General features: G+C 46.3%; 1 protein-coding gene across 3 annotated transcripts; it reads left to right on the forward strand.

Annotated features, from left to right (window-relative positions):
* Positions 1 to 4977: 4977 nt before the first annotated feature.
* LOC109877791 (GRIP and coiled-coil domain-containing protein 2) lies at positions 4978 to 27110 on the forward strand. Of its 3 annotated transcripts, XM_020470000.2 has the most exons (24): positions 4978 to 5176; positions 5613 to 5669; positions 5920 to 6004; positions 6382 to 6449; positions 6559 to 6663; positions 6798 to 7163; positions 7291 to 7448; positions 7589 to 8942; positions 9039 to 9842; positions 9968 to 10028; positions 10265 to 10464; positions 11349 to 11468; positions 11932 to 12096; positions 12167 to 12271; positions 12540 to 12702; positions 13042 to 13142; positions 13297 to 13512; positions 19369 to 19490; positions 19573 to 19749; positions 19855 to 20063; positions 21016 to 21222; positions 22117 to 22256; positions 22334 to 22535; positions 25631 to 27110. In XM_020470000.2, the coding sequence occupies exons 1-24, from the start codon at positions 5171 to 5173 to the stop codon at positions 25702 to 25704; spliced, it is 5265 nt and encodes a 1754-aa protein (XP_020325589.2). In that variant the 5' UTR covers positions 4978 to 5170; the 3' UTR covers positions 25705 to 27110. The 3 variants fall into 3 exon arrangements, with proteins under 3 accessions (XP_020325589.2, XP_020325587.2, XP_020325588.2); XM_020469998.2 differs by having other exon boundaries at positions 7589 to 9842; XM_020469999.2 differs by having other exon boundaries at positions 4983 to 5176; positions 5616 to 5669; positions 7589 to 9842.
* Positions 27111 to 27978: the final 868 nt, after the last annotated feature.

Below are 27978 nucleotides of genomic sequence, written 5' to 3' on the forward strand. Positions count from 1 at the left end.
ACAAGTAGTTTTATTGACTATGTCTGTCCTAGCCCACTCATTAAGTGTCACGCCCTGACCTTAGTTATCTCTGTTTTCTTTATATTTTGGTTAGGTCAGGGTGTGACTAGGGTGGGTACGCTAGTTTTTGTATTGTCTAGGGTTTTTGTATGTCTAGGGTTGTTGTAGGTCTAGGGGTTTTTGTATTTCAGTATTGGCCTGATATGGTTCTCAATCAGAGCTGTTTATCGTTGTCTCTGATTGGGGATCATATTTAGGTAGCCATTTCCCTTTTGTGTTTCTCTTGTCTATGTGTCTGTCAGCACTCGTTTGTATTGCTTCACGTTTCGTTTTGTTATTTTGTTAGTTTGTTCAGTGTTCATTCTTTTAATAAATAAAAATGTACGCATACCACGCTGCACCTTGGTCCGATCCTTATAACGAACGTGACAGAAGATCCCACCACAAAAGGACCAAGCAGAGTGTTAATGAAGAGCGGACATCCTGGGCTCGGGAGAAAGATGAGTGGAGGACATCCTGGACCTGGGAGGAGGTAATGGCAGACCCTGCCATGGAAGCAGGTGGAGATAGCGCAGGAGGAACGGCAACGATATGAGGGGACACAGTTAGCACGGAAGCCCGAGAGGCAGCCCCAATTAAAAAGCCAACTCCTCGTGCTTACCGTGGGGAGCGTGTGACTGGTCAGGCACCATGTTATGCAGAGATGCGCACGGTGTCTCCAGTTCGCATTCATAGCCCGGTGCGCTCTATTCCAGCTCCTCGCATTTGCCGGGCTAGAATAGGCATCCAGCCAGGATGGATGGTGCCGGCTCAGCGCTCCTGGTCTCCAGTACACCTCCGTGGACCAGGATATCCTGCGCCGGCTCTGCGTACTGTGTCTCCGGTGCGTCTGCACAGCCCAGTGCGTCCTGTGCTAGCGCCCCACACTTGCCGGGCTCAAGTGTGGATCCAGCCAGTGCGCATTGTGCCAGCTCTACGCTCCAGATCTCCAGTGCGCCTCCACAGTCCAGTACGTTCTGTGCCTGCTTCCCGCATTCGCCCTGAGGTGCGTGTCCTCAGCCCGGTGCCACCAGTGCCGGCACCACGCACCAGATCTCCAGTGCGCCTCCACATTCCAGTACGTCCTGTGCCTCCTCCCCTTACTCGCCCTGAGGTGCGTGTCTTCAGCCCAGTGCCACCTGTACTGGTCCCACGCACCAGGTCTCCAGTGCGCCTCCACAGTCCAGAGCTTCCGACGACAGTTCCCAGTCCAGAGCTTCCGGCGTCGTTTCACAGTCCGGAACCTCCAACGACGGGCCACAGTCCGCAACCTGCAACGACGGGCCACAGTCCGGAACCTCCAACGACGGGCCACAGTCCGGAACCTCCGGCGACGGTCCCCAGTCCGGGGTCTCCGGCGATGGTCCCCATTCCGGGGTCTCCGGCGACGGTTCCCAGTCCGGGGCCTCTGGCGATAATCCGCAGTTGAGAGCCTCCGGCGAGGATCCACGGTCCGGTTCTACAAAGGCAGAGGGATCAACGTAAAGAGGGGGGGCTGCGTCCAGAACCGGAGCCGCCACCGAGGGTAGATGCCCACCGGGCCCTCCCCTGTAGGTTCAGGTTTCCGCACCTTTGGGGGGGTGGGGGGGGGGTTTCATAGGGGATGTTCCCAGAATCTCTATGTTAACCAAGGGGTTTGCAAATGTAACATCAGTAGGGTAGAGAGAGGAAAAAGGGGGGAAGAGGTATTTATGACTGTCATAAACCTACCCCCAGGCCAATGTCATGACACCACGCTGCGCCTTGGTCCAATCCTTATAACAAACGTGACATTAAAGTCTTAATCTTAATGGATTGCCTCTTATCTGCTCGTCATCCCCTTATGCCATAGTTTGTACATCTCAATTGTCAGTAGAAACCACATTTGTTTAAGAAAGTCAGCCTTATCACCTATGTTTTTTTTTAAGTCTGTAAATGAGCCTGAATTAACTGATTCGCCCACCAAGATAGACATGCTAAAATTGCCACTGTGTTTGAAGTTTCTAAAATGGTGAAGCAGGCACTGGGAGTCTGTCAGAGTGACCAGGAGTGGCCTCATTTGGATTCATTGTATTTCTGAAGAACAGAGGAAGATTTTATTGAGCCTCAAAAGATTCCGAACAACAGAAGTTTTGTGTTTTGTACTTCAGAATAGAGCACCCGTCAAAGGAGTCATCTCAGGGGTGACAACGGATGTTCTGCTTGAATACCTGAAGAAAATTCCTGGTCTGGTTGGTGCCCTTCTGATCCACTGGGTGAATGGAGAAAAATAAGAAAGTCTGTCGGTCCTGTTGTTTTTTGATAAAGAGCAAATACCTACATGTGAATCTTGGTAATGTAAGATACATTGTAAGAGCTTTTGTCCCCAAACCATTGCAGCTTAATAATTGTAAAAGATTTGGCCATGTTTCAAGTATGTGCAGACGGACAGAGTATATTGAAGAACCCCAGCCTGTAGTAAATGTTTGCTGCCAGTCAAGATACCATGTGTGTTATAAAGGTGGATATTGTGGGGTTCATTGCCACAGTTACAAACTGTATGGCACAAGTCTCAAAGAAGTCTAAGAAACTGGACATTATTGTGGCTGCGGCAGAAAAGATTTGGGGACTTAAAGATTTTACATCTGAAGACTTGCAAGGGGTACTGGTGCCGGAAGACCCTCCCTCCCAGGTCACCCTTGAGCCTGTGTATTGATCAGATCTCTTTCATTTTTTAACAGAAAAGTTGTTTGATTTAGTTTATTTATTTATTTATTGTAGTTTGGTAGTTTGGGTGGGTTATTTTGTTCCATTTTTGGGAATCCTGTTTCCATCCCGCACAGTAGGGGGCAGGATGCACATTAAATTGTGTGATCGCCAATATACCATAGAAGAGATGATGGAACCCGAAAAGGCCAGGTTCTAACTTAACGAGTGGAAAGCAAGATCGATTGCTGTGTTCATTTCAAACCTGCAGTAGTAAAAAACAGCCATTTTCTGGAAAGATGGCGGAAGCGGATGATGAAGTAGATTCTGAATCAAATGTTTGGTATTTTGGTATTTTATTAGGATCCCCATTAGCTGTTGCAAAAGCAGCAGCTACTCTTCTTGGTATCCACACAATACATGAAACATGACATAATACAGAACATCAATAGACAAGAACAGCTTAAGGACAGAACTACATTCATTATTTTTAAGGCACACGTAGCCTACATATCAATGCATACACACAAACTATCTAGGTCAAATAGAGGAGAGGCGTTGCGCCGTGAGGTGTTGCTTTGGTTGTAGAATCAAGGAGAATTGGAATATTGTCCAAAAGAATGGAAAACAGAGCAAAGTAGAGTACAGTGATGAGAATGTCACTTCGTATCTTGTAGGAGTAAGGTTTGCAAATGAGGAGAAGCTGATCAAATTACCCATCTTGAGGAATCCATTTGAGATATTCAAACTGGTGGAGAGAGTGCTGGGTAGAGTGAAGGCTGTGAGGATCACAAGATGTGGGATGGTTTTGATTTTGTGTGGTTCTGAGGATCAGAAGCAACGTGTGTTGTGTCTCACCCGATTTGATAAGTATGAAGTGTTGTGTGTGTCTCTTAGGAAAATGGTATGGAGTCTCTCCCTACTCAAGTATATTAACTACAGAGTCAGAGCATTTATCCCAAGACCAATGCAGTGTGATAATCGTAAAGCTTTTGATCATGTTTCAAGTGTTTTCAGAAGGGAGAAGCCAAGATGTCCAAGTTGTGGAAAAGATCATGTTATGTGTTATAAAAGTGATGAAAATGTGACATGTTGCAACTGTGGTGGGAACCATGAAGCCACGTCATTCAAATGCCCCACAAGGGTAAAAGAGAATGAGGTGGCAAAAGTCAGGGCTATCCAGAGCATATCATATGCAGCAAATGTTCAAATGGTTTAGGGTTGGAATGGTGCACTTGAAGAGTCCGTGGTGGTGGATAGGAATTCACTGCAGGCTGCTGGGGTTGCCTTTCACCAGCAGGATCCTGACATTTTAAAGGTTAAGAAGGTGGACTTGGCCAGGCTCTGTCGCAGCCGGCCGTACAATTGGCCTAGCGTCGTCCGGGTTAGGGAGTGTTTGGCCGGCAGGGATATCCTTGTCTCATCGCGCACAAGCGACTCCTGTGGCGGGCCGGGTGCAGTGCATGCTGACCATGTCGCTAGGTGTATGGTGTTTCCTCCGACACATTGGTGCAGCTGGATTCCGGGTTGGATGCGCACTGTGTTAAGAAGCAGTGCGGCTTGGTTGGGTTGTGTTTCGGAGGACACATGGCTCTCGACCTTCACCTCTCCCGAGTCTGTACAGGAGTTGCAGCGATGAGACAAGACAGTAACTACTAACAATTGGAGACCACGAAGAAGGGGTGAAAAAGGGATACAAAAAAAGAAGGTGGACTTGGTGGCCTTTATAGCTATGGTGATAAATGGCACTGCCAAGGTGGAGAGAAGGTCCAGGAAGGCAGAAATTATTGTGGAAGCGGCCAAGGAGTTACATGGAATATTATCACAAGCCGTACCACCCTCTCAATCCCTAGAACCTGAGAAGGGAGATATGGAGAATTGGGAGTTTTGTTTTGTCAATGTACTATTTTTATTTGGGTGGAATAAGTTAATTTCCCTATCACGTATGGATTTTATTTTATTTTTTAACCTTGTTTTGGTTTCAATGAATTCCAGTTGGTGGTGGCAATACACCTTTCTGTGTTATAGTCCGCCAGAAAGCCCACTGAAGAAGAACAAAAAAAACAGCTAAACGTTTTCTCTGCTTCTGTGTTGGAGGTTGCCTCTTGTAATGAACCTCATTGACTTATAATTGACTATCTGCGACTGCTCTTCTCTTTTGTTCACCTGGAAATTCCTAGTGCAGTGTATAAATAATTAATGTAACTTTGAAACAACAAAAATATACCGTTTTCACTGTTATACAATCTGAAGTCTGGCAGGCACTATCGATTACGTTCGCTGTGACGTACGTACGTACGGACGTTGTTTGACGAAGTCGGAAATGAATTGAAGCTTAGTGTTGGACATCAAAATAGTGAAATGCTTTAGTTTTCAAATCGTACCATTCAGTAACCTATAGCAGATATTCAGCTACACAGACTACTGATTCCGTTAACGATTGGCTAGTTACATTGCTTCGATCAGGATGGAGGTAAGTTTGGTCCAACGACATGTAACGTTAAGTGATTGTTGTTAGCTCGTCTGACTGGCTAGTAGCAGGTTTAGCTAACGTTAGTGTAGCTAGCTAGCTAACATAATAGGAATGACAACTAAATCGCCATTTAAAATAATATGCGATACTACACAACTGCTAACATGAAATGATAGTTAGACCTTGGCCAAGTTACTGGTCTAGCTAGCTATAAGGGCAATGTTAGCCATGGACAGCTATCCAACTGTTTCCTTATGCAGAAGTATTCACATGCTTCGGTGTCACCAAAGGCAAAGATGGCTATCTAGATGAGATTAGCTACGTTATGCCTACTGATCGCTTTTGTAGTGTTTGAATAGGCTGTAAATGTGAGATTGGTGTGTGTGCGTCATACCGGTATATCCTGTTTTATGTAATTGTTTGTTTTCCACAACAGCAGGACACTGTCCCGGAGTCTGTGGCCTCACCACCTTCAGGTGCAGCAAAATCAAAGGTGCAGCACTCTGGAGTTATCAGAAATACTATCCTTCCCACCACCACCCCATTCTTCCTTTACCAGTCTTACAGTATTTTGAAATGTCATGTACACTTTCTGTATCAATGATGTATACATGAATTGATTGGCCTTGGTGCTCATACTTTTGACAACTTTATAATATCAAAAGACTAGTACTGAGACCCTAAAATAATGTGTTCTATGTCTCACTGTTTGTTACCTTTGTCTTACTGTTACCTCTATGAAGTTGGACACGTTGTCCAAGGATGACCTCATCAAGTTTGCCAAGAAGCAGATGGCTGCCATCCAGAAGATGAAGTCCAAATGTGCAGGTACATGATTGCACCTGTCATTCACTGTTTAGATTCAAGGTGTAATTTGTCGTGCACAAGTGATAGAGGTAGATATGTATAGGGGTAAAGTGACTAGGCATCAGGATGTATGATAAACAGTAGCAGCAGTGTAAATTATGATTGTATGTGTGTGTATAGAGTCAGTATAAATGTGTGTGCATGTTAATTGTGAGTTGGAGTGTCAGAGTGTGTAGAGTCCTGTGAGTGTGCATGGAGACATGCATGGAGTGCAAAAGTAAAAAGGATCAACCATTGGTTTACTATTCAATGTTGTGATTGTTTATAATATCAATACAGTAGTAGGATTTCCTTTTTAATCTTTTTTTGTCCTTTCTACTTCCCAATATTTTTTTCAGATTTGGAGAAGGAAGTTGACACCCTCAAGTCTCAGCCAACAGGCAATTCAGACGACTCCGTCATACAGGTTTGTGGTCTGAAATTGTTACATGAGAAAATGAATATGCTGAAGTGATTTGGGAGGGTTTGTAAGTCATGTGTTTTCCATTCTATTCTGTGGTAATCTGTTCTCCCAGGAGCTGACTGAGAGGATGAGTGCCTTGCTGCTGGAGAAGGCTGAGACCCAGCAGAGTGCAGTGTTACTGCGGAAGGAGAATGAGAAGGTCAAGCACCGGGAACAGGTGAACTGTAGTAGACCATGTTATCTGTCTGTGTAGGCCAGACCAGTGGTCACCTACCCTAGTCCTGGAGAGCAGCATGGTGTTCATCCTTTTGTTCCAGTTCTAACTTCATGTTTTCTGTTGAATATGGCCAGGATGCAGTAAGAAAACTGGCCACCCTGCAGGGAGAGTTGAACCATGCCAAGGAAGACCACCAGAAAAAGATGGCCACTTTTGAGAAGACCATGCACGTATCCCAGGCCAAACATAAAGAAGAAGTTGAATTCTTTCAGAGGCTTCTGAGAGAGAAAGACGAGAGTGACAGAGAGAAAGAGAGCGAAAGAGAGAAAGAAAAGCATAGGGAAAGAGAAAAGGAAGATACAAACGACAGTGTAGAAGCTGTTAGTCACAGCCTGGAGTCGCAGATCTTGAGTCTGCAGACAGAGCTAGCTGTAGCGGTGGAGCGAAGTGCCCAGGAGGCTGCAGTGCTGCAGGAGGACCACCAGAGGGCGCAGACAGAGGTTAGTTCAAAAGCAGTGTCCGAAACATTTCACAAAATGAATACCTTCACACGGTTGTAAGCCGATAGCTGACAAAGACCTTCTGGTTTAAATGTTGCAATACACTGTGTGTTTCTTTTTATTTTAGGCCCAGCAAGAAGTAGAGAACCTACGAGAAGAGTTGGCCCAGCATAGCATGCAACATGAAGAGGAGCTGAGAGCTCTGGAGGAGGACTTTGAGATGGAGAGAGAGAGACTGCTTCTCCTCCAAGAGGAGCTCAGTGAGCAGCTCGCTCTCAAAGACAGGTGGGTCCTACTGCTATACATTGGTGTTGGACAAGATATTGGTGTTGGGTGACATGAGATGAGTCACAGACTGTACACTAAAATGCTTTGAGTCACTTTAAAAAGTGCTTAATTAATCAAATTTCCTCTTCTTATGACAGTTTCTTGCAGGATGTGCAGGAGGAAGAGGAGGAGCCTAGCGGCCGCAGCTCTGGGATAGCCAGGATGTTGGAGCTGTCTGGTTTAAGTCAGATTGATGCCAGTGATGGAGAGACGGAGACTGGACAGCTCCGATCCGCCTTGGAGGACCTGCAATCCCAGAATACAATGCTGCAAGATGAACTGACCTTCTTGGGCAATGTGAAGACTCAACTGGAGGCGGAGCTTGAGAGGATGAGGGAGGAGTTTCAGACAGAGAAGGAGGAGCTAGAATTTAAGATCGATGAGTTGCTAATGACCCGGGAGGGTGCGACCCCTGACCTGAATATGACCCCTTACCGAGACCCTCTGAACCCGGCAACCCCCAAGTGTGACCTTCAGGAGGTTCCAGCCCTCACTCAGCTCCAGCAGAGTGGGCCACAGAGAGAACCAGCGTACTGCCTGCCTGCCAGCTCAGCTAGCCCCTCCAGCCCTTTCCCTGACACAGACCACCAGAGTTTGACCCTGGAAGAACAGCAGAGACTGATCCTAGAGGTCCAGGAGCTGAGGACCCAGTGTGAGACCTTAGCTAGCAAGAATACCCAGGCGGTGGGTGAATGTGAGTCTCTAGCCAAAGAGAGGTGCCAGGCAGTGGATGAATGTGAGTACCTAGCCAGAGAGAGGGGGCAGGCGGTGGCTGAGTGCGAACACACCAGAGACATCCTGAGAGGCCTGGAGACTGAGCTAGGTCAGAGGACTGGGGACTTTGTCAGACAATATGAAGCTATGAAGGAACAGGGGGCGTCAGCGATCCATGAGCTACAGGAGAGAGTCAGAGGGCTAACTGAGGAGAGAGAGAGTCTGGTAGAGAAGTTGAGAGTGCTGAATGAAGACAGGGAAAGCCTATTGGAGGAGGTCCAGGGCCTGGAGAAGAGGCTGGAGAGCTTCCTGGAGCAGACACAGGCAGCCGAGGGGCTGAAGGAGCAGCTGCAGACATCTCTGGAGGAGAAGACAGAATTAGCTCTCGAGTTTAAGACATCTCTGGAGGAGAAGACAGAATTAGCTCTCGAGTTTAAGACCTCTCTGGAGGAGAAGACTGTGTTAGCCTCTGAGCTAAAGGCCTCTCTTGAGGAGCAGACAGCGTTAACCCTCGAGCTAAAGGCTTCAGTGGAGGATCTGAGCAGGCAGAATGGGGAGATCCTCTCTCAGCTACAGATGAAGGAGAGTGCTCTTCAGGAGTTGGAGGATTCACTCAATGTGGTGTGCACAGAGAGGGACCAAACACTGTCAGCACTGCAGGAGAGAGAGATGGAGGTGGTGAGGCTGAAGGAGGTGGAGGGGAGGCAAGGCCAAAGAGAAAGGGTGGCTGAGCTACAGGCTCGTATAGAGGAGCTGGAGAAGGAGAGGAGCCTGCTGAAGAGCAGCCTAGGGGAGGTGCAGGGGAGCCCAGGGGAGGAGGTGGAGGAGCTACAGGCTCGTATAGAGGAGCTGGAGAAGGAGAGGAGCCTGCTGAAGAGCAGCCTAGGGGAGGTGCAGGGGAGCCCAGGGGAGGAGGTGGAGGAGCTACAGGCTCGTATAGAGGAGCTGGAGAAGGAGAGGAGCCTGCTGAAGAGCAGCCTATGGGAGGTGCAGGGGAGCCCAGGGGAGGAGGTGGAGGAGCTACAGGCTCGTATAGAGGAGCTGGAGAAGGAGAGGAGCCTGCTGAAGAGCAGCCTAGGGGAGGTGCAGGGGAGACCAGGGGAGGAGGTGGAGGAGCTACAGGCTCGTATAGAGGAGCTGGAGAAGGAGAGGAGCCTGCTGAAGAGCAGCCTAGGGGAGGTGCAGGGGAGACCAGGGGAGGAGGTGGAGGAGCTACAGGCTCGTATAGAGGAGCTGGAGAAGGAGAGGAGCCTGCTGAAGAGCAGCCTAGGGGAGGTGCAGGGGAGACCAGGGGAGGAGGTGGAGGAGCTGCAGGCTTGTGTAGAGGAGCTTGAAAAGGAGAGGAACCTCCTGAAGTGTAATCTGGGGGAGCTGGTGGGAGATACTGAAGCTCTACAGAGAGACCTGGTAGAGATGAAACTTGCCAATGAGAAGATGAGAACAGAGAATCAGGAATTATTGGCCCAGGTCAGCAACGCTACAGAGACACTGGCAGACAAAGAGAGGGAGCAGAGGGTGGGAGGAGAGATGGAGAGAGAGGAGGAGGAAAAACAAGAGGAGAGGAGAGCGCTACAACAGCAGCTAACAGAAAAGGACAAAGTCATATCCCAGCTGAAGAGTGAGATGGCTGTCCTGCAGGTGAGTGCTTCTTCTGTCAGTGTCTTCCAGTTATAGTTTGTTACAGTGACTGCTGAGGTATTTTTCATTAGTTCTACAGACTGACTTTTCCTCTCCCTCCACCTCCCTGTCTCTCCCCCCACCAGTCTACAGCCTCCACTGTCTCGGAGGAGAAGAACACAGACATAGAGTTCACTGAGAAAATCGGTACGTTCCTAATTACTGCTGTAATGGAGAGGTCCAGAACAGGGAACTGGGATACCAGTAAACACAGATGGACAGTACTAACAGTGTCATGCTTGTTTATTATTTCTAGGGGATTTTATTAAGCTCATAAGAATGACAGATACAAAGTGCCAATCATTAGGGGATTCTGATACTGCCAATGATCTATGTGTGATGATGTCTCTGTGTCCTCTTTTGATTCCATCCCTTCATCACAGCCCTGCTGGAGAAGGAAAGCAAAGAGAAGAATGAGAGGATGAATAAGATCAAGGCGGTGGCTGTGAAAGCCAGGAAGGAGCTGGACACCAGCAGGAAAGAGGCTGTGTCTCTGAAGGAGGAAGTGGAGGTGTTGAAGGCTGAGCGAGAGAAAGTGACCAGCTCAATGAAAGACATCATTCATGGAGCAGAGGGATACAAGGTACTACTCACCCCTGATACCGAGCCCTGACCCCTATGTATTGGTAGGGGAAACATCCCCCCTGATACCGAGCCCTGACCCCTATGTATTGGTAGGGGAAACATCCCCCCTGATACCGAGCCCTGACCCCTATGTATTGGTAGGGGAAACATCCCCCCTGATACCGAGCCCTGACCCCTATGTATTGGTAGGGGAAACATCACCCCTGATACCGAGCCCTGACCCCTATGTATTGGTAGGGGAAACATCACCCCTGATACCGAGCCCTGACCCCTATGTATTGGTAGGGGTAACATCACCCCTGATACTGAGCCCTGACCCCTATGTATTGGTAGGGGAAACATCACCCCTGATACCGAGCCCTGACCCCTATGTATTGGTAGGGGTAACATCACCCCTGATACCGAGCCCTGATACCGAGCCCTGATACCGAGCCCTGACCCCTCACTGCGTCTCTACCTCATACGGAATGAATAACACAGACATCAATAGTGAATTGCTTATCAATAAGCTGTTGGTACAAATCTGAAGAGATTGTTCATGCAAATAATGAAGTGGCATTTTCCCTAGATTGTTGGCCAGGGCTGCTATTGCTAAGTGTGTGTGCTCAATAAGGAGCTTTCTGTTTGTTTCAGTTAGTAATGCACAACAGCCACATTAAATGGGTTCAGACGGTTGTCTTTGTGATTTGGCTTTGTAAGCCATTAGAGATCAAATCACTCTGCCCAGTTTAATGAGAGTTCTGTCCCAGACCTGAATGGATGGATGTCACTGTGTAGAACAGGCAGCTTGATATAGTATGTGTTATTCTGCATTAAACTGAATGCCTCTCTACCTACTCAATAATGAATGTGTTTAATATGACATTTGTGTGTGTTTTACAGAACTTACAGTTGGACTACGACAGACAGACAGAGCAGCTGGATAAGGAGAGAGAGAAGGTGGAGGGAGCTGAGAAACAGATCTCCGAGCTGACCAAACGACTCAACACCGCTGTACAACAGGTAACACACACACACACACACACAGGCCCACAAACAAACCATGCTCAGTCTTCCAGCATGCTCAACTAGACTGACAATTTCCCCCTCAGTACAAATATAAACTGTCCATTTGTGAGTTATTTCCATTCCACTTGTAATGATTGTCACCTCCTCCTGATAGTTTTTCTAGTGAAGTAATGGAGTGTATGTAAATAAAGCGGTGTCTCCTTCCATCTGGTGTTGTAGCGTTGTGTCTACTGAGGAACATGCTGGTCATGGCTGTATGAGCTGACAGCTCCCCTGGGACAATGCAGACTGGAAGTACAGACAGTCAAGTGTCTGAGACTTCCCCGGATGTCTTTGTTAGATATGTTGAAGACTATTCTATATCCCTTGCTGGCTGATTATATGGCCAAGGGGACTGGGGATTGTCAAGAACTCTAGAGTGAAGTTTTCTTAAATGTGTGTTGTTCTGTGTGTCCAGCATGAGCAGCTGTGGTCGGAGAGAGAGGACCTGATGACTGGAATGGAGACGCTGAGGAGCACGGTGAGACAGATGGAAGGACAGACAGCAGAGCTGCACAGGCAGACAGACACCCTGAACAGAGACCATCAGGCTGAGAGACTACTGAAGGAACAGAAGACAAAGGTTTGTGTGTGTGTGTGTGTGTGTATGTATGTGTGTGTGTGTGCTATGTTAACTGTGTTTGTGTCTCCAGGAGCTGTCGTCGTTGCAGAAGGAGGTAGAGGAGTTGACCGCTCAGCTCCGCAGACAGAAGCAGCAGTCTCAGCAGACTGCACGGGAGCTGGAGCAGCTACGCAAGGTACACACACACACAGCATGGCCACTTAAATAAAGAGCTGGTGAAGCCCTTCCTTCTAACCCTCACTGAGACACTGAGAGTTGTGTGTTGTGTTGCCTCTAGTCCTACAAAACAACGCTGACTCTAGAACAATGTCAAAATAACATTTTCCCCTCAAGCACTGGAAGCTGCTTTCCCATTACTCATACTAAGATGTGTGTAGAAACATGATTCAGTGTGTGTATGTTGTGGTGCAGTGGGTATCCGTTGTGAATGTGTTTTTGTCCAGGAGGCCCAGCAGAGCTCGTTGTTGGACATGGAGATGGCAGACTATGAACGCCTGGTCAAAGAACTCAACACCAACCTGTCAGAGAAGGACGTGTGTGTGGAGGAGCTGAAAACACTGATACACACACACACTCAGAAAGAAGACACACTCAACCAGGAGATTGGTACGCAGACATTTCTACATTTGAGTCATTTAGCAGACGCTCTTACCCAGAGCGAGTGTGTACATTTTTAATACATTTGTTTGTACTGGTCCCCTGTGGGAATCGAACCCACAACCCCGGATGCTCTACCAACTGAACTACACAGGACAGTTATCACACCAGTCACTACCATTCGCCCAACTGACATAGTTCTCTTCCAACTAACCTATTAAAATGGAACTAAATCACGTCACAGTAGATCAAAATCCTTTGTTTCTATAATGGGTTTCATTCATTACAATGATGTCCTTTAATGCATTTCTGTATTATTTAATTCCTGAAACCTGTGTGATCCCCCAGAGGGTCTGAAGTCCCAGCTGGACCAGGGGGAGGACAAGGGCGCCAAGATGAAACAGCTGCTGGTGAAAACCAAGAAAGATCTGGCGGACGCCAAGCGGCAGGTCAGACTCCAGGGATCACAGTGTTGTGTTCCCCTGTGTGTGACGTCACTGCTGTATTATAATGACTGTTGACAGTGTTATGTTACGTTAATACATTGTAGTAGTCTAGTTGGTGTTGCCTTAGAAACACTTACATTGTAGTGTGTTTGTGCAGGAAGCCTCTCAGATGATGACCCTGGCCTCTCTGAAGGGAGAACTGGAGACTCACCAACAGGAGCTAGAGAACAGTAAGATCCGATGCTGTGACCTGTCTGGGGAGCGCCACCGGCTGCATGAGCAGCTGAGGACTCTGACGGAACAACAGCAGAGAACAAGCAGCACCCTGCAACACCGACTGACCTCACTACAGCAGGAGTTCAACACTGCCCAGGTATACCCGCATACAAACGCACACACGAACATGCACACATTTGGTTTTTCTCTCTTTCATCTCATCCTCTCTCTGTTCCTACCTCTCTCTTCCCCCCCTGTTCCACCCTGAACCCCATCTTCCTCGCTCTCTCTCCCTTTCTCTACCTCTGTCCGGACCTAACTCAACCCCTCTCCCACTCTCCTCTCTCCCTCTCTCCACCTCTGTCTGGACCTAACTCAACCCCTCTCCCACTCTCCTCTCTCCCTCTCTCCACCTCTGTCTGGACCGAGCTCAACCCATCAACCCATCTCCCACTCTCCCTCTCTCCACCTCTGTCTGGACCGAGCTCAACCCATCTCCCACTCTCCTCTCTCCACCTCTGTCTGGACCTAGCTCAACCCCTCTCGCCCTCTCTCCACCTCTGTCCGGACCTAGCTCAACCCCTCTCCTCTCTCCCTCTCTCCACCTCCATCTGGACCTAGCTCAACCCCTCTCCTCTCTCCACCTCCATCTGGACCTAGCTCAACCCCTCTCCTCTCTCCCTCTCTCCACCTCTATCTGGACCTAGCTCAACCCCTCTCTTCTCTCCCTCTCTCCACCTCTATCTGGACCTAGCTCAACCCCTCTCCTCTCTCCCTCTCTCCACCTCTATCTGGACCTAGCTCAACCCCTCTCCTCTCTCCCTCTCTCCACCTCCATCTGGACCTAGCTCAACCCCTCTCCTCTCTCCCTCTCTCCACCTCCAGCTGGACCTAGCTCAACCCCTCTCCTCTCTCCCTCTCTCCACCTCTATCTGGACCTAGCTCAACCCCTCTCCTCTCTCCCTCTCTCCACCTCTATCTGGACCTAGCTCAACCCCTCTCCTCTCTCCCTCTCTCCACCTCTATCTGGACCTAGCTCAACCCATCTCCCACTCTCCTCTCTCCCTCTTTCCACCTCTGTCTGGACCTAGTTCAACCCCTCTCCTCTCTCCCTTTCTCTACCTCTGTCTGGACCTAGCTCAACCCTTCTCCTCTCTCCCTTTCTCTACCTCTGTCTGGACCTAGCTCAACCCCTCTCCTCTCTCCCTTTCTCTACCTCTGTCTGCACCTAGCTCAACCCTTCTCCTCTCTCCCTTTCTCTACCTCTGTCTGGACCTAGCTCAACCCCTCTCCTCTCTCCCTTTCTCTACCTCTGTCTGGACCTAGCTCAACCCTTCTCCTCTCTCCCTTTCTCTACCTCTGTCTGGACCTAGCTCAACCCTTCTCCTCTTTCCCTTTCTCTACCTCTGTCTGGACCTAGCTCAACCCCTCTCCCACTCTCCTCTCTCCACCTCTGTCTGGACCTTGCTCAACCCCTCTCCTCTCTCCCTCTCTCCACCTCTGTCTGAACCTAGCTCAACCCCTCTCCTCTCTCCCTCTCTCCACCTCTGTCTGAACCTAGCTCAACCCCTCTCCCACTCTCCTCTCTCCCTCTCCATACCCTCTTTTAGCTCATGGATTTCCCATCAGTAGAGTTTGAGTGTGCAGCTTTTCTAAATGGTTGAAACCAAATCTTCTTCTTATTACCCTGGGGTCTAGTGGGTGATAATGAATGGTACGGTCTGGCTCCACGGAAGAGGAAGTGCTGCTGGGTTGTCTACCTCTGGGACCTACACACTAACACTGTACTATTCATTACAATATATTATCATTCACTCACACACACATACACTATACAGCAGGGGTTGGGGGGGGGGGGGTTTGTTTGCGGAAGAAAAGAGACTGTAAAATCACCAGGAATTCAGCAAAAAAAAAGTTTTTCACAAATAGACGTGATCATGTCTCAATGTAATCAGGATATGACTTTTTTTTTAAATTTTGAATGCAATCTCTTTTTGGGCTTAGTTGTGGTCAATTTGCAGTGTACACATTTATTATTTTTATTTTATTTAACCTGTTATTTAACCAGATAGGCCAGTTGAGAACAAGTTCTCATTTACAACTGCGACCTGGCCAAGATAAAGCACAGCAGTGCGACACAAACAACAGAGTTACACATGAGATAAACAATCTTACAGTCAATAACACAATAGAAAATCTATATACAGTGTGTGCAAATGTAGTAGGATAAGGGAGGTAAGGCAATAAATTGGCCATAATGCCGAAATATTTACAATTGAGAAATTAAACACTGTGTGGATGTGAGTGATGGATGTGCAGAAGATGAATGTGCAAGTAGAGATGCTGGGGTGCAAAGGAGCAAAAAAATAAATAACATATGGGGATGAGGTAGTTGGATGGGCTATTTACAGATGGGCAATGTACAGCTGCAATTATCTGTAAGCTGTTCTGACAGCTGATGCTTAAAATTAGTGAGCAAGATATGAGTCTCCAGCTTCAGTGATTTTTGCAATTCGTTCCAGTCATTGGCAGCAGAGAAATGGAAGGAAAGGCAGCCAAAGTAGGAATTGGCTTTGGGGGTGACCAGTGAAATATACCTGCTGGAGTGTGTGCTACATGTGGGTGCTGCTATGGTGACCAGTGAGCTGAGATAAGGCGGGGCTTTACCTAACAAAGACTTATAGATGACCTGGAGCCAGTGGGTTTGGCGACGAATATGATGCAAGGGCCAGCCAACGAGAGCATACAGGTTGCAATGGTGGGTAGTATATGGGGCTTTGGTGACAACGGATGGTTTGCTGAGTAGAGTGTTGGAGGCTATTTTATAAATGACATCGCCAAAGTCAAGGATCGGTAGGATAGTCAGTTTTACGAGGGTATGTTTAGCAGCATGAGTGAAGGATGCTTTGTTGCGAAATGGGAAGCCGATTCAAAATTTAATTTTGGATTGGAGATGGTTCATGTGAGTCTGGAAGGAGAGTTTCCAGTGTAACCAGACACCTAGGTATTTGTAGTTGTCCACATATTCTAAGTCAGAACTGTCCAGAGTAGTGATGCTAGTCAGGCGGGCGGGTGTGGGCAGTGATCGGTTGAAGAGCATGCATTTAGTTTTACTAGCATTTAAGAGCAGTTGGAGGCTACAGAAGGAGTGTTGTATGGCATTGAAGCTTGTTTGGAGGTTTATTAGCACAGTGTCCAAAGAAGGGCCAGATATATACAGAATGGTATCGTCTGCGTAGAGGTGGATCAGAGAATCACCAGCAGCAAGAGCGACATCATTGATGTATACAGAGAAAAGAGTCAGCCGAGAGTTGAACCCTGTGGCACCCCCATAGAGACTGCCAGAGGCCCGGACAACAGGCCCTCCGATTTGACACACTGAACTCTGTCTGAGAAGTAGTTGGTGAACCAGGTGAGGCAGTCATTTCAGAAACCAAGGCTGTTGAGTCTGCCGATAAGAATGAGGTGATTGACAGAGTCGAAAGCCTTGGCCAGGTCGATGAATATGGCTGCACAGTATTGTCTTTTATCGATGGTGGTTATGATATCATTTAGGACCTTGAGCGTGGCTGAGGTGCACCCATGACCAGCTTGGAAACCAGATTGCATAGCGGAGAAGGTACGGTGGGATTCAAAATGGTCGGTGATCTGTTTGTTAACTTGGCTTTCGAAGACTTTAGAAAGGCAGGGTAGGATAGATATAGGTCTGTAACAGTTTGGGTCTAGAGTGTCTCCCCCTTTGAAGAGGGGGATGACCTTGGCAGCTTAACAATCTTTGGGGATCTCAGACGATACGAAAGAGAGGTTGAACAGACTAGTAATAGGGGTTGCAACAATTGCGGCGGATAATTTTCGAAAGAGAGAGTCCAGATTGTCTAGACTAGCTGATTTGTAGGGGTCCAGATTGTCTAGACTAGCTGATTTGTAGGGGTCCAGATTGTCTAGACTAGCTGATTTGTAGGGGTCCAGATTGTCTAGACTAGCTGATTTGTAGGGGTCCAGATTGTCTAGACTAGCTGATTTGTAGGGGTCCAGATTGTCTAGACTAGCTGATTTGTAGGGGTCCAGATTGTCTAGACTAGCTGATTTGTAGGGGTCCAGATTGTCTAGACTAGCTGATTTGTAGGGGTCCAGATTGTCTAGACTAGCTGATTTGTAGGGGTCCAGATTGTCTAGACTAGCTGATTTGTAGGGGTCCAGATTGTCTAGACTAGCTGATTTGTAGGGGTCCAGATTGTCTAGACTAGCTGATTTGTAGGGGTCCAGATTGTCTAGACTAGCTGATTTGTAGGGGTCCAGATTGTCTAGACTAGCTGATTTGTAGGGGTCCAGATTGTCTAGACTAGCTGATTTGTAGGGGTCCAGATTGTCTAGACTAGCTGATTTGTAGGGGTCCAGATTTTGCAGTTCTTTCAGAATATCAGCTGTTTGGATTTGGGTGAAGGAGAAATGGGGGAGGCTTGGGCAAGTTGCTCTACATTTTATGAACGGGGCATGCTTATTTAAGATAGTGAGGAAAGCACTTCTAAAGAACAACCAGGTACTGACAAAGAGGTCAATATCCTTTCAGGATACCCGGATTATAATGACATTGCCGACAAAGTATTTATACCCCTTGACTTATTCCACATTTTGTTGCCTGAATTCAAAATGGTTTAAATGTTTTTTCTCTCACCTATCTAGACAAAACCCAATAATGTTCAAGTGAAAGCATGTTTTTATTGACAATTAAATATCTAATTTACATCATATCTAAATATCTAATTTCCATAAGTATTCACTCCCCTGAGTCAATACTTTGTAGAAGCACCTTTTGCAGCGATTACAGCTGTGTATTTCTGGGTAATTCTCTAAAAGCTTTCTCACCTGGATTGTGCAACATTTCCCCATTTTATTATTTTCAAAGTAATTCAAGCTCTGTCAGATAGCCATCTTTAGGTCTTTCTAAAGATTTTCATGTAGATTTAAGTCACAGCTGTAACTCTGAGGAAGAAAAACTCCCCAGTCCTTACTATTACAAGCAAACCCATCACATTATGGAGCCACCACTTTGCTTGAAAATATGGAAAGTGGTGCTCTGTAATGTGTTTGTATTGGATTTGCCCCAAATATAACACTTTGTATTCTGGACAAAAAGTGAATTGCTTTGCCACATTTTTTTGCAGTATTACTTTAGTGCCTTGTTGCATGTTTTAGAATTTTTTTAAATTCTGTACAGGCTTCTTTTTCACTTTGTCAATTAGGTTAGTATGGTGGAGTAACTACAATGTTGTTGATCCATCTTCCGTTTTAAACTCTGTTTTAAAGTCACCATTGGCTTCATGGTGAAATCCTTCAGCGGGTTCCTTCCTCCAATAACTGAGTGTTGAAGGGCACCTGTATCTTTCTAGTGATTGGGTGTGTTGATAAGCCATCCAAAGTGTCATTAATAACTTCACCGTCCTCAGAGATATTCGATGCCTGCTTTTTAAATGTTTGCTTATCTACCAATAGGTGCTCTTCTTTGTGAGGCATTGGAAAACCTCCCTGGTCTTTATGGTTGAACCTGTGTTTGAAATTCAGGACTCAATTGAGGGACCTTACAGATAATTGTATTTGTGGGGTACACAGATGAGGTAGTCATTCAAAAATCGTGTTAAACACTATCATGGCACACAGAGTGAGTCCATGCAACTTATTGTGTGTTGTTAAGAAAATTTCTACTTCTGAATTTATTCAGACTTGCCATAATAAAGGGTTATTATGCGAAAACATAATTCCACTTTGGCACTGTATGTTCCAGCCCCGCGACCATTTGCTCTGACATAAACTGTCTCGATGCTGAATGTAGTTGCCTACCCCTGCTATACACTGTCATATTTCTAGCCTCTGATCTGCAGAAACACACCTAATTACACTTCAGTGTGAAAATAGAGATACCGGTAGCACGTAATATGTGTGCTTACAAACAGTTTGTTAAGCATTTGAATTAATTACAACTTCAATCAATGTGTGATGTGTATTCTGTTTCCAGGCTGAGCTGTCATTTGTCACTACTGAGTTTGACAGCTATAAGGTCAGAGTTCACAATGTCCTCAAACAGCAGAAGAACAAGAGTTCGGCCCAGAGTGACGGACACGCCACCAAACAGGAGAGGTATAGCTACAGATGCTGTGTGTGTGTGTTATATGGTGACATATTTGGTGTGTAATATGATGATAATGTGTGTGTGTGACAGAGAGCAGATGGAGTCCATGGTGGACCAGTATAAAGCCAAGCTGCAGGACAGTCAGCAGTGTCTGGCGGTGAGCACTGCAGAGTTCCAACAGCTCCAGATGGAACACGACACACTGCTGGAACGACACAACAAGATACTGCAGGAGACCGTCACTAAAGAGGCCGAACTCAGAGAGCGGTGTGTGGAGGAGTAACCTTGCCTGCAGACTTGTATTAGCTCCCAGAGCTCATGCCTTTAGCTCGGTGGGTTAACGTTTCCCATCTCTCCTTTATCTTCCTCCAGACTCCTGTCTCTCCAGGCAGAGAGTATGTCGCTGCGGACAGAACTTGCCCAGACGGTGGGTCAACTTACCTCCCAGGCCGACGCCCAACGCTCAGGGTTCCGGGAGCAGATCCGCCACCTTCAGGACGAACACAGAACTACAGTAGAGACCCTGCAGAACCAGATGACCCGGCTGGAGAACCAACTATTCACATTGCAGAGCCAGACCGGTAAGACCAGAGAGGCTGAGGATTGGGTTGAGAGTGGGAAAGAATAGTGCGGTTCTGGAGAGGCAAAGAGAGGAGGGGGGTGAGTGTTGGGTTCGAGAGCCAGCGGAGAGTGAGAAGGGGATGGAGACCAGGGGAAGGGTAGAGAGAGGGGTTGTGAGTTGAGCATGAGAGAGCAGAGCTGATAGACCTTATATCACCTTCCACACAGGGGCCCTCTGGAGCCACTCCATCTATCTCTCTACCTTTTCATCTTACTCGTGGGAGAGAGAGCTGAGTGAGAGGGGACTTCCTTCATCTCAGCCTGGCCAGGTGTTAGTGTGAAGGCTACAAAGAGCCCATCCAGCCTTAACCAGCCCTGCTCTGCCCGCCCCTCTGGGTAGCTCCAGCACACTGGCATCTGGAGAGCCTGGTCGTTAGTGCCACCCTAACACAAAAGTTGGGCGCAGTTGCACTTCTGGAGACAGCAAGGCTGGATCCCTTCTTATAATCAGAAATAACTTCTGCTTCTTGTCTCTCTTCCTTCATCTGCACTGAACCTTAAACGGTTTAAGATTTGATTGAATCTTGAAGTGAAAACTGTTAACTTCAAGTGCAAGTTAGGGTCAAGAGGTTCCAGAGAGACTCCACCACTGTGGGTGTTCTCTAGGGTGTGAAGAGCAGGGTGGGCTGCAGGTGGTTCTACCCACAAGTCTCTCACTCTCTCTGTCCATCAATCAGACACCCGCCCTATCTCTTTCTCTACCTCTGTCTCTCACACAGATACACACACCTACCAATATGAAGTCCGCTCCTTTTCAGCAGTTCTTTTTATCATCCTCTGTTCATGAACTTATCTAAGCCCTGTATGCTTCTTGATTTCACACCAGCACCCTCTCAAGGTGAAGTAGGGAATTACATTGTTGTACTCTGCCCGACTAAATATGTGTTGTCTTACTCTTTCTCCACCGTCCAGCTCCAGTCCAGACCAGTCGTAAGCCAGTGGTGGACCGCCGGACTGTGGACCAGGGGGCGATGGGGGGGCTGGGCCTCAGTGACCTCCAGTCCATGGCTAGAGAGGAGGGGGAGGGCATGGAGACCACTGAGACAGAGTCCCTGTCCCTCCCACACACACCCCTACCCTCACTGGAGCATCTACTCACCTCCCCAGACCCCAAACAGGGTAGGAGTTTGTGTCCATGCTTGATTTCAATGGATACATACTAGAGGTCGACCGATTTATGATTTTTCAATGCCGATACCGATTTATTGGAGGACCAAAAAAAAGCAGATACCGATTATTCGGCCGACTTTATAAAAATGTCAAATAAAATATATATATATTTTTTTGTAATAATGACAGTTACAACAATACTGAATGAACACTTATTTTAACTTAATATAATACATAAATAAAAATCAATTTAGCCTCAAATAAATAATGAAACATGTTCAATTTGGTTTAAATAATGCAAAAACAAAGTGTTGGAGAAGTAAAAGTGCTATGTAAGAAAGCTAACGTTTCAGTTCCTTGCTCAGAACATGAGAACATATGAAAGCTGGTGGTTCCTTTTAACATGAGTCTTCAATATTCCAAGGTAAGAGGTTTTAGGTTGTAGTTAATATAGTATTTGTGTAACAGGCAGTCTCCTCGTGGAGTGTAATGAGAGGCAGGTGGTTAGAGCGGCAGGTGGTTGACTAGTTAACTGGAAGGTTGCAAGATTGGGTCCCCCGAGCTGACGAGGTGAAAATCTGTCGTTCTGCCCATGAACAAGGCAGTTAACCCACCGTTCCTGGCCGTCATTGAAAATAAGAATGTGTTCTTAACTGATTTGCCTAGTTAAATAAAGGAATTTAAAAAAATTAAATGAGCAAAATCGGCGCCCAAAAATACCAATTTCCGATTGTTATGAAAACTTGAAATCGGGACTAATTAATCGGCCGTTCCGATTAATCGGTCGACCTCTAATACATACTGTAGTTGGTTTTGTTCCCACAAGAGACGTGTATTTGAGATACTGTGTCTTTGAATACACCTGTATGCTAAAGGAGCATTTGTCTGTATGATTGGTTTCAGAGCCGTTTGTGTGGCAGGTGGAGCCGACTAAAGAGGAGTTAAGTCAGAAGTTGGCCACAGCTACACGCAGTATGGAACACATGAACATGCTACTGCATGAGACAGAGGCTACCAACGCTGTTCTGATGGAACAGGTCAATGTATGTACACTCACTCAATCACACACACACGCACGCATGCATGCATTCATACTGTGTCGGTGTTCTTTCTTCTGTAGCTGTTGAAGTCTGAGGTGCGTCGTCTGGAGCGTAACCATGAGAGGGAGAAAAGTGTAGCCAACCTGGAGTATCTGAAGAATGTCCTCCTGCAGTTCATCTTCCTGCAGTCAGGCAGCGAGAGACGGGCTCTACTCCCTGTCATACACACCATGTTACAACTCAGCCCTGAGGAGAAGAATAAACTGGCTGCTATCGCAATGGGTAGGTATACACACACACTGTATACACAGACACACCCACAGACACACACACACACACACACACACACTGTATACACAGACACACCCACATACAGACACACACACACACACTGTATACACACACTGTATACACAGACACACCCACAGACACACACACACACACTGTATACACACACACACTGCATACACAGACACACCCACATACACAGACACACATACTGTATACACAGACACACACACACACTATACACAGACACACCCACATACACAGACACACACACACTGTATACACAGACACACCCACATACACACACACACACACCCACATACACACACACACACACATACTGTATACACAGACACACCCACATACAGACACACATACTGTATACACAGACCCACACAGACACACGCACACACTGTATACACAGACACATACACAGACACACACACACCCACACACTGTATACACAGACACACATACTGTATACAGACACACATACTGTATACACACACACCCACACACTGTATACACAGACACACCCACATACAGACACACATACTGTATACACAGACACACCCACATACACAGACACACATACTGTATACACAGACACACCCACATACACAGACACACATACTGTATACACACACAGACACACACACATACTGTATACACACACACACACACACTGTATACACAGACACAGACACACCCACAGACACAGACACACACACCCACACAGACACACTGTATACATAGACACACCCACAGACACACACACACACTGTATACACAGACAGACACACACACACACTGGATACACACGCACACACACACACTGGATACACACACACACACACACTGTATACACACACTGTATACACACTGTATACACAGACACACACTGTACATACACACACACACACTGTATACACAGACAAACCCACACACACACTGTATACACAGACAAACCCACACACACACTGTATACACAGACACACACACACACTGTATACACCCACACACACACACACACACACACATTGTATACACAGACACACACATTGTATACACAGACACACACACTGTATACACAGACACCCACGCTGTACATACACACACACACACATACACTCTCTCTCACACACACCCATCAATCTCTGTGTGAGTAGTACGTTGAGTATGTTATGTAGGTCAACATTGGAATGTTTAGTGCTGGGTACCCTAACTGGTGGCCCGCGGTTGATTTTATTTGCTGAGAAATGTTTGAATTGTTGGACGTAAGACTGTAAATACCCAGCAAATTAGCTCCAAGGGATTTGTTCCAAATCTGTTCCAAAGTGTACAAAACATTGATATAGACTGACCAGGTGAAAGCTATGACCTCTTATTGATTTCAATCAAATCAAAATGTATTTGTCACATGCACTGAATAGGACAGGTCTACAGTGAAATGCTTACTTACAGGCTCTAACCAACAGTGCAATTTGTAAGTAAAAAAATAGGTATTAGGTGAACAATATATAAGTAAAGAAATAAAAACAACCGTGAAAATAACAGTAGAGGCTATATACAGGTGGTACCAGTACAGAGTCAATGTGTGGGGGCACCGGTCGGGCTAATTGAGGTAATATGTAGGTAGAGTTAAAGTGACTATGCATAGATGATAAACAGAGATTAGCAGCAGTGTAAAAAAAGGGGTTGGGGGCGGGGTGGAACACAATGCAAATAGTCCGGGTAGCCATTTGATGACCTGTTCAGGAGTCTTATGGCTTGGGGATAAACGTTGCCGAGAAGCCTTTTGGTCCTAGACTTGGTGCTCCGGTACTGCTTGATGTGTTGTAGCAGTGTAGATGAAGAGGAGGAGACGGGTTAAATAATGATTTTTAAGCCTTTAGTGTCATTCAGAGGGTGAATAGGAAAGACAAAAGATTTCAGTGTCTTTGAACGAGGTGTGGTAGTAGGTGCCAGGTGCACCGGTTTGTGTCAAGAACTGCAACACTGCTGGGTTTTTCACGCTCATCAGTTTCCCATGTGTATCAAGAATGGTCCACCACCCAAAGGACATCCAGCCAACTTGATACAACTCTGGGAAGCATTGAAGTCAACATGGGCCAGCATTCTTGTGGAATGCTTTCGACACCTTGTAGTGTCCATGCCCCGATGAATTGAGGCTGTTCTGAGGGCAAAAGGGGGTTCAACTCAATATTAGGAAGGTGTTCCTAATGTTTTATGCACTCAGTGTATGTGATTGTATACAAAGGTTTGAAATTATTATGTTTTAGGCAAATATTATACGGAGTGGCTACAAATAAGTATGTATCCCAATTTGCACAGGCAAAAAAATATGGATATTTCTGCACATTTTACATGGGCAGCGGAGTGGGCAATCAGCTATGGAGTTGCTGTGCTCTGCTGCCACTCCCCCCTCCTTGATTGCGTTTGTTTTGGTTATTTTTTTTCATCATCATTGAAAACATTTCCTAAGCTGCGCAAAAGGCAGACAGGCCGTCAAGTAGGGTTATTTTTTTCAGGAACTACGATATGGCAGCATCTATAAAGATTAGCCTACATCACACAAAATGCTAAAAAAAAATTATCCAAAGTGTAGGGACTGAGTCCTGCTTGTGCAATTGCAATATTCATTGCAACAGACAGACTGAGAAGGTTGTAGCCTTTATAATATATGTTCTGGAATGTACGTTCAAATCGCTGCAGGGTTTTTATTAAAACTGTTCAGAAAGGAGACATGGGCTATATCATCGTGGTTCAGAAGAGTAAAGAGTGAAATGTGAAGGGGGGGGGGAGCAGCAACCTTAGAAAAATCTATGTGTGTGTGTGTGTGTGTGTGTGTAAAGTCACACATGTTCAGAACGTGATCCGGATCCTTAGCTTTAAGAAAGAGGTTTCCAGAAGAGGCAGGCAGGGCGAAAGCTCCTTATCCACGGCCAATATTATATCTGTCTGGGCTTCTTGCAATCAATTTGTAATTATGTTTCCGGCCCCCTGACCATCCGCTCAAGAAAAAATTGGCCCGTGGCTGAATCTAGTTGTCCTACCTGTGTCTCTGAACCGGTCTCTTTTTGCTTCAGGTGAGGAGGAGGTGGGAGGAGCTAAAGGCTCAGGATGGACCTCCTACCTTCACAGCTGGTCTGGCATCAGATAAAGACATCAACTACTGCCATCTCACTACCTGCCTTCACTTTCATCTGATCAATATGTCTGATCAACTGGAGTTATTAAAAAGTCTTCATATATTATTGATGATCATTAATCTACTTGAAATGAAGCAAGTGCTGACAGCAGCAAAACAAGCCAGTGCTCTTTTAACTGTTTAGTTCCTGGACCAGTGATGATTCCTCAATGCCTCACATTCAATACTTAGTTTTTTACGACTGAATGTGTAGCTTGGTAATAATCCGCTCCATGCAGCGCCTAAGTTCAAATGGTTAATGAAGTGAACTATGACTGTGATGACACACTTAAGATCTAATGTAGAGTGGTTCATCAACAATTATAACAATTCACACCTGTTTCGATGTATCAATATTACATACCAAAGAATGCTATGTTAATATGTAGGTACGTAGTCTGTAATTGGTCAATGTGTGTGTGTGTGTATATATAGTAATTATGTACTTGCTGTGAAATCACAATGTTATTGCAATGTGGGGCTGCTTTTTTTCAAGTTTTTTCAAGTTTTTCAAGTGAAGAAAGGGTACTGGATATCAATGACTCGGTCAAATTGAGGCCTCTGCTTTGTCGTCCTATGGTTGTGCTTCATATCACATCATTTACAAACAGCTATCTGCACTTGAATTTACACATTTGGTGGACTAGCACCAACTGACATGTATAGGAGTCACATTAGGCTCTCATTTACTATGGCCTGAAATTGTACTCTTATTTCCCATATATTGCACAATATTGGGATAAAGTGCCGGTTCAGATTTGGCTCATCTCTTACCCAGAGTTATGCTAATGTCATTGTTCTGTGTTATTCCTAAGGCATATTAATGAATGAGGCCAGATGGGGACAAGTAATACATGGGAATAACTGAATGTACTCAATGAATAATTGTATATTTAAACTGGGAAAGTATATTGTTCGGCTATAAAATATGAATGATTACTGATGTTGAAAACTGGTGAGGGTGTCCAGTCCTCGCGGTTGACGTTGATATCCACTCTGGGTTAAGACATGATTTAGAAAAGGAAAAATAAGTCAAAGTTAAGCATATGTTTTAGGTCAACCATTTTATATAAAAAGGAGACCTGCAATCAGTAGCAAAAGCACCATTCTTTTTCCTACCAGATTATTTAACTGTGAATAAAGATGACAATTAATATATATGCTTTTTTTTTTAAATACATTTTTTTTTTAACTTTCTTGGCCTGCCGCTACTCTTGTTCATCTAAAAATGTAATGTCTCATCTCAACTTAAGTCCCCCCAATTAAATGAATTTGAGGTAAATTGATGTAATATTTGGTCATTTAGAAAAAGTTCTATCATCTAAAGAAGTTACAGTATATACACTGCTCAAAAAAATAAAGGGAACACTTAAACAACACAATGTAACTCCAAGTCAATCACACTTCTGTGAAATCAAACTGTCCACTTCTCAGTTCCTATGCTTCCTGGCTGATGTTCTGGTCACTTTTGAATGCTGGCGGTGCTTTCACTCTAGTGGTAGCATGAGACGGAGTCTACAACCCACACAGTGGCTCAGGTAGTGCAGCTCATCCAGGATGGCACATCAATGCGAGCTGTGGCAAGAAGGTTTGCTGTGGCTGTCAGCGTAGTGTCCAGAGCATGGAGGCGCTACCAGGAGACAGGCCAGTACATCAGGAGACGTGGAGGAGGCCTTAGGAGGGCAACAAACCAGCAGCAGGACCGCTACCTCCGCCTTTGTGCAAGGAGGAGCAGGAGGAGTACTGCCAGAGCCCTGCAAAATGACCTCCAGCAGGCCACAAATGTGCATGTGTCTGCTCAAACGGTAAGAAACGGACTCCATGAGGGTGGTATGAGGACCCGACGTCCACAGGTGGGGGTTGTGCTTACAGCCCAACACCGTGCAGGACGTTTGGCATTTGCCAGAGAACACCAAGATTGGCAAATTCGCCACTGGTGCCCTGTGCATTTCACAGATGAAAGCAGGTTCACACTGAGCACATGTGACAGTCTGGAGACGCCGTGGAGAATGTTCTGCTGCCTGCAACATCCTCTAGCATGACCGGTTTGGCGGTGGGTCAGTCATAGTGTGGGGTGGCATTTCTTTGGGGCGCCGCACAGCCCTCCATGTGCTCGCCAGAGGTAGCCTGACTGCCATTAGGTACCGAGATGAGATCCTCAGACACCTTGTGAGACCATATGCTGGTGCGGTTGGCCCTGGGTTCCTCCTAATGCAAGACAATTCTACACCTCATGTGGCTGGAGTG

This window comes from Oncorhynchus kisutch, linkage group LG26 (genome assembly GCF_002021735.2).
Source record: "Oncorhynchus kisutch isolate 150728-3 linkage group LG26, Okis_V2, whole genome shotgun sequence".
Taxonomy (NCBI): domain Eukaryota; kingdom Metazoa; phylum Chordata; class Actinopteri; order Salmoniformes; family Salmonidae; genus Oncorhynchus; species Oncorhynchus kisutch.

Excerpts from the sequence above, each read along its gene's own strand:
- LOC109877791 (XM_020469998.2), top strand. Across the intron at positions 7,164-7,290 it reads ACCAGAGGGCGCAGACAGAG|GCCCAGCAAGAAGTAGAGAA; the intron begins GTTAGTTCAAAA and ends TTTTTATTTTAG. Across the intron at positions 22,257-22,333 it reads TTCTGATGGAACAGGTCAAT|CTGTTGAAGTCTGAGGTGCG; the intron begins GTATGTACACTC and ends TTTCTTCTGTAG.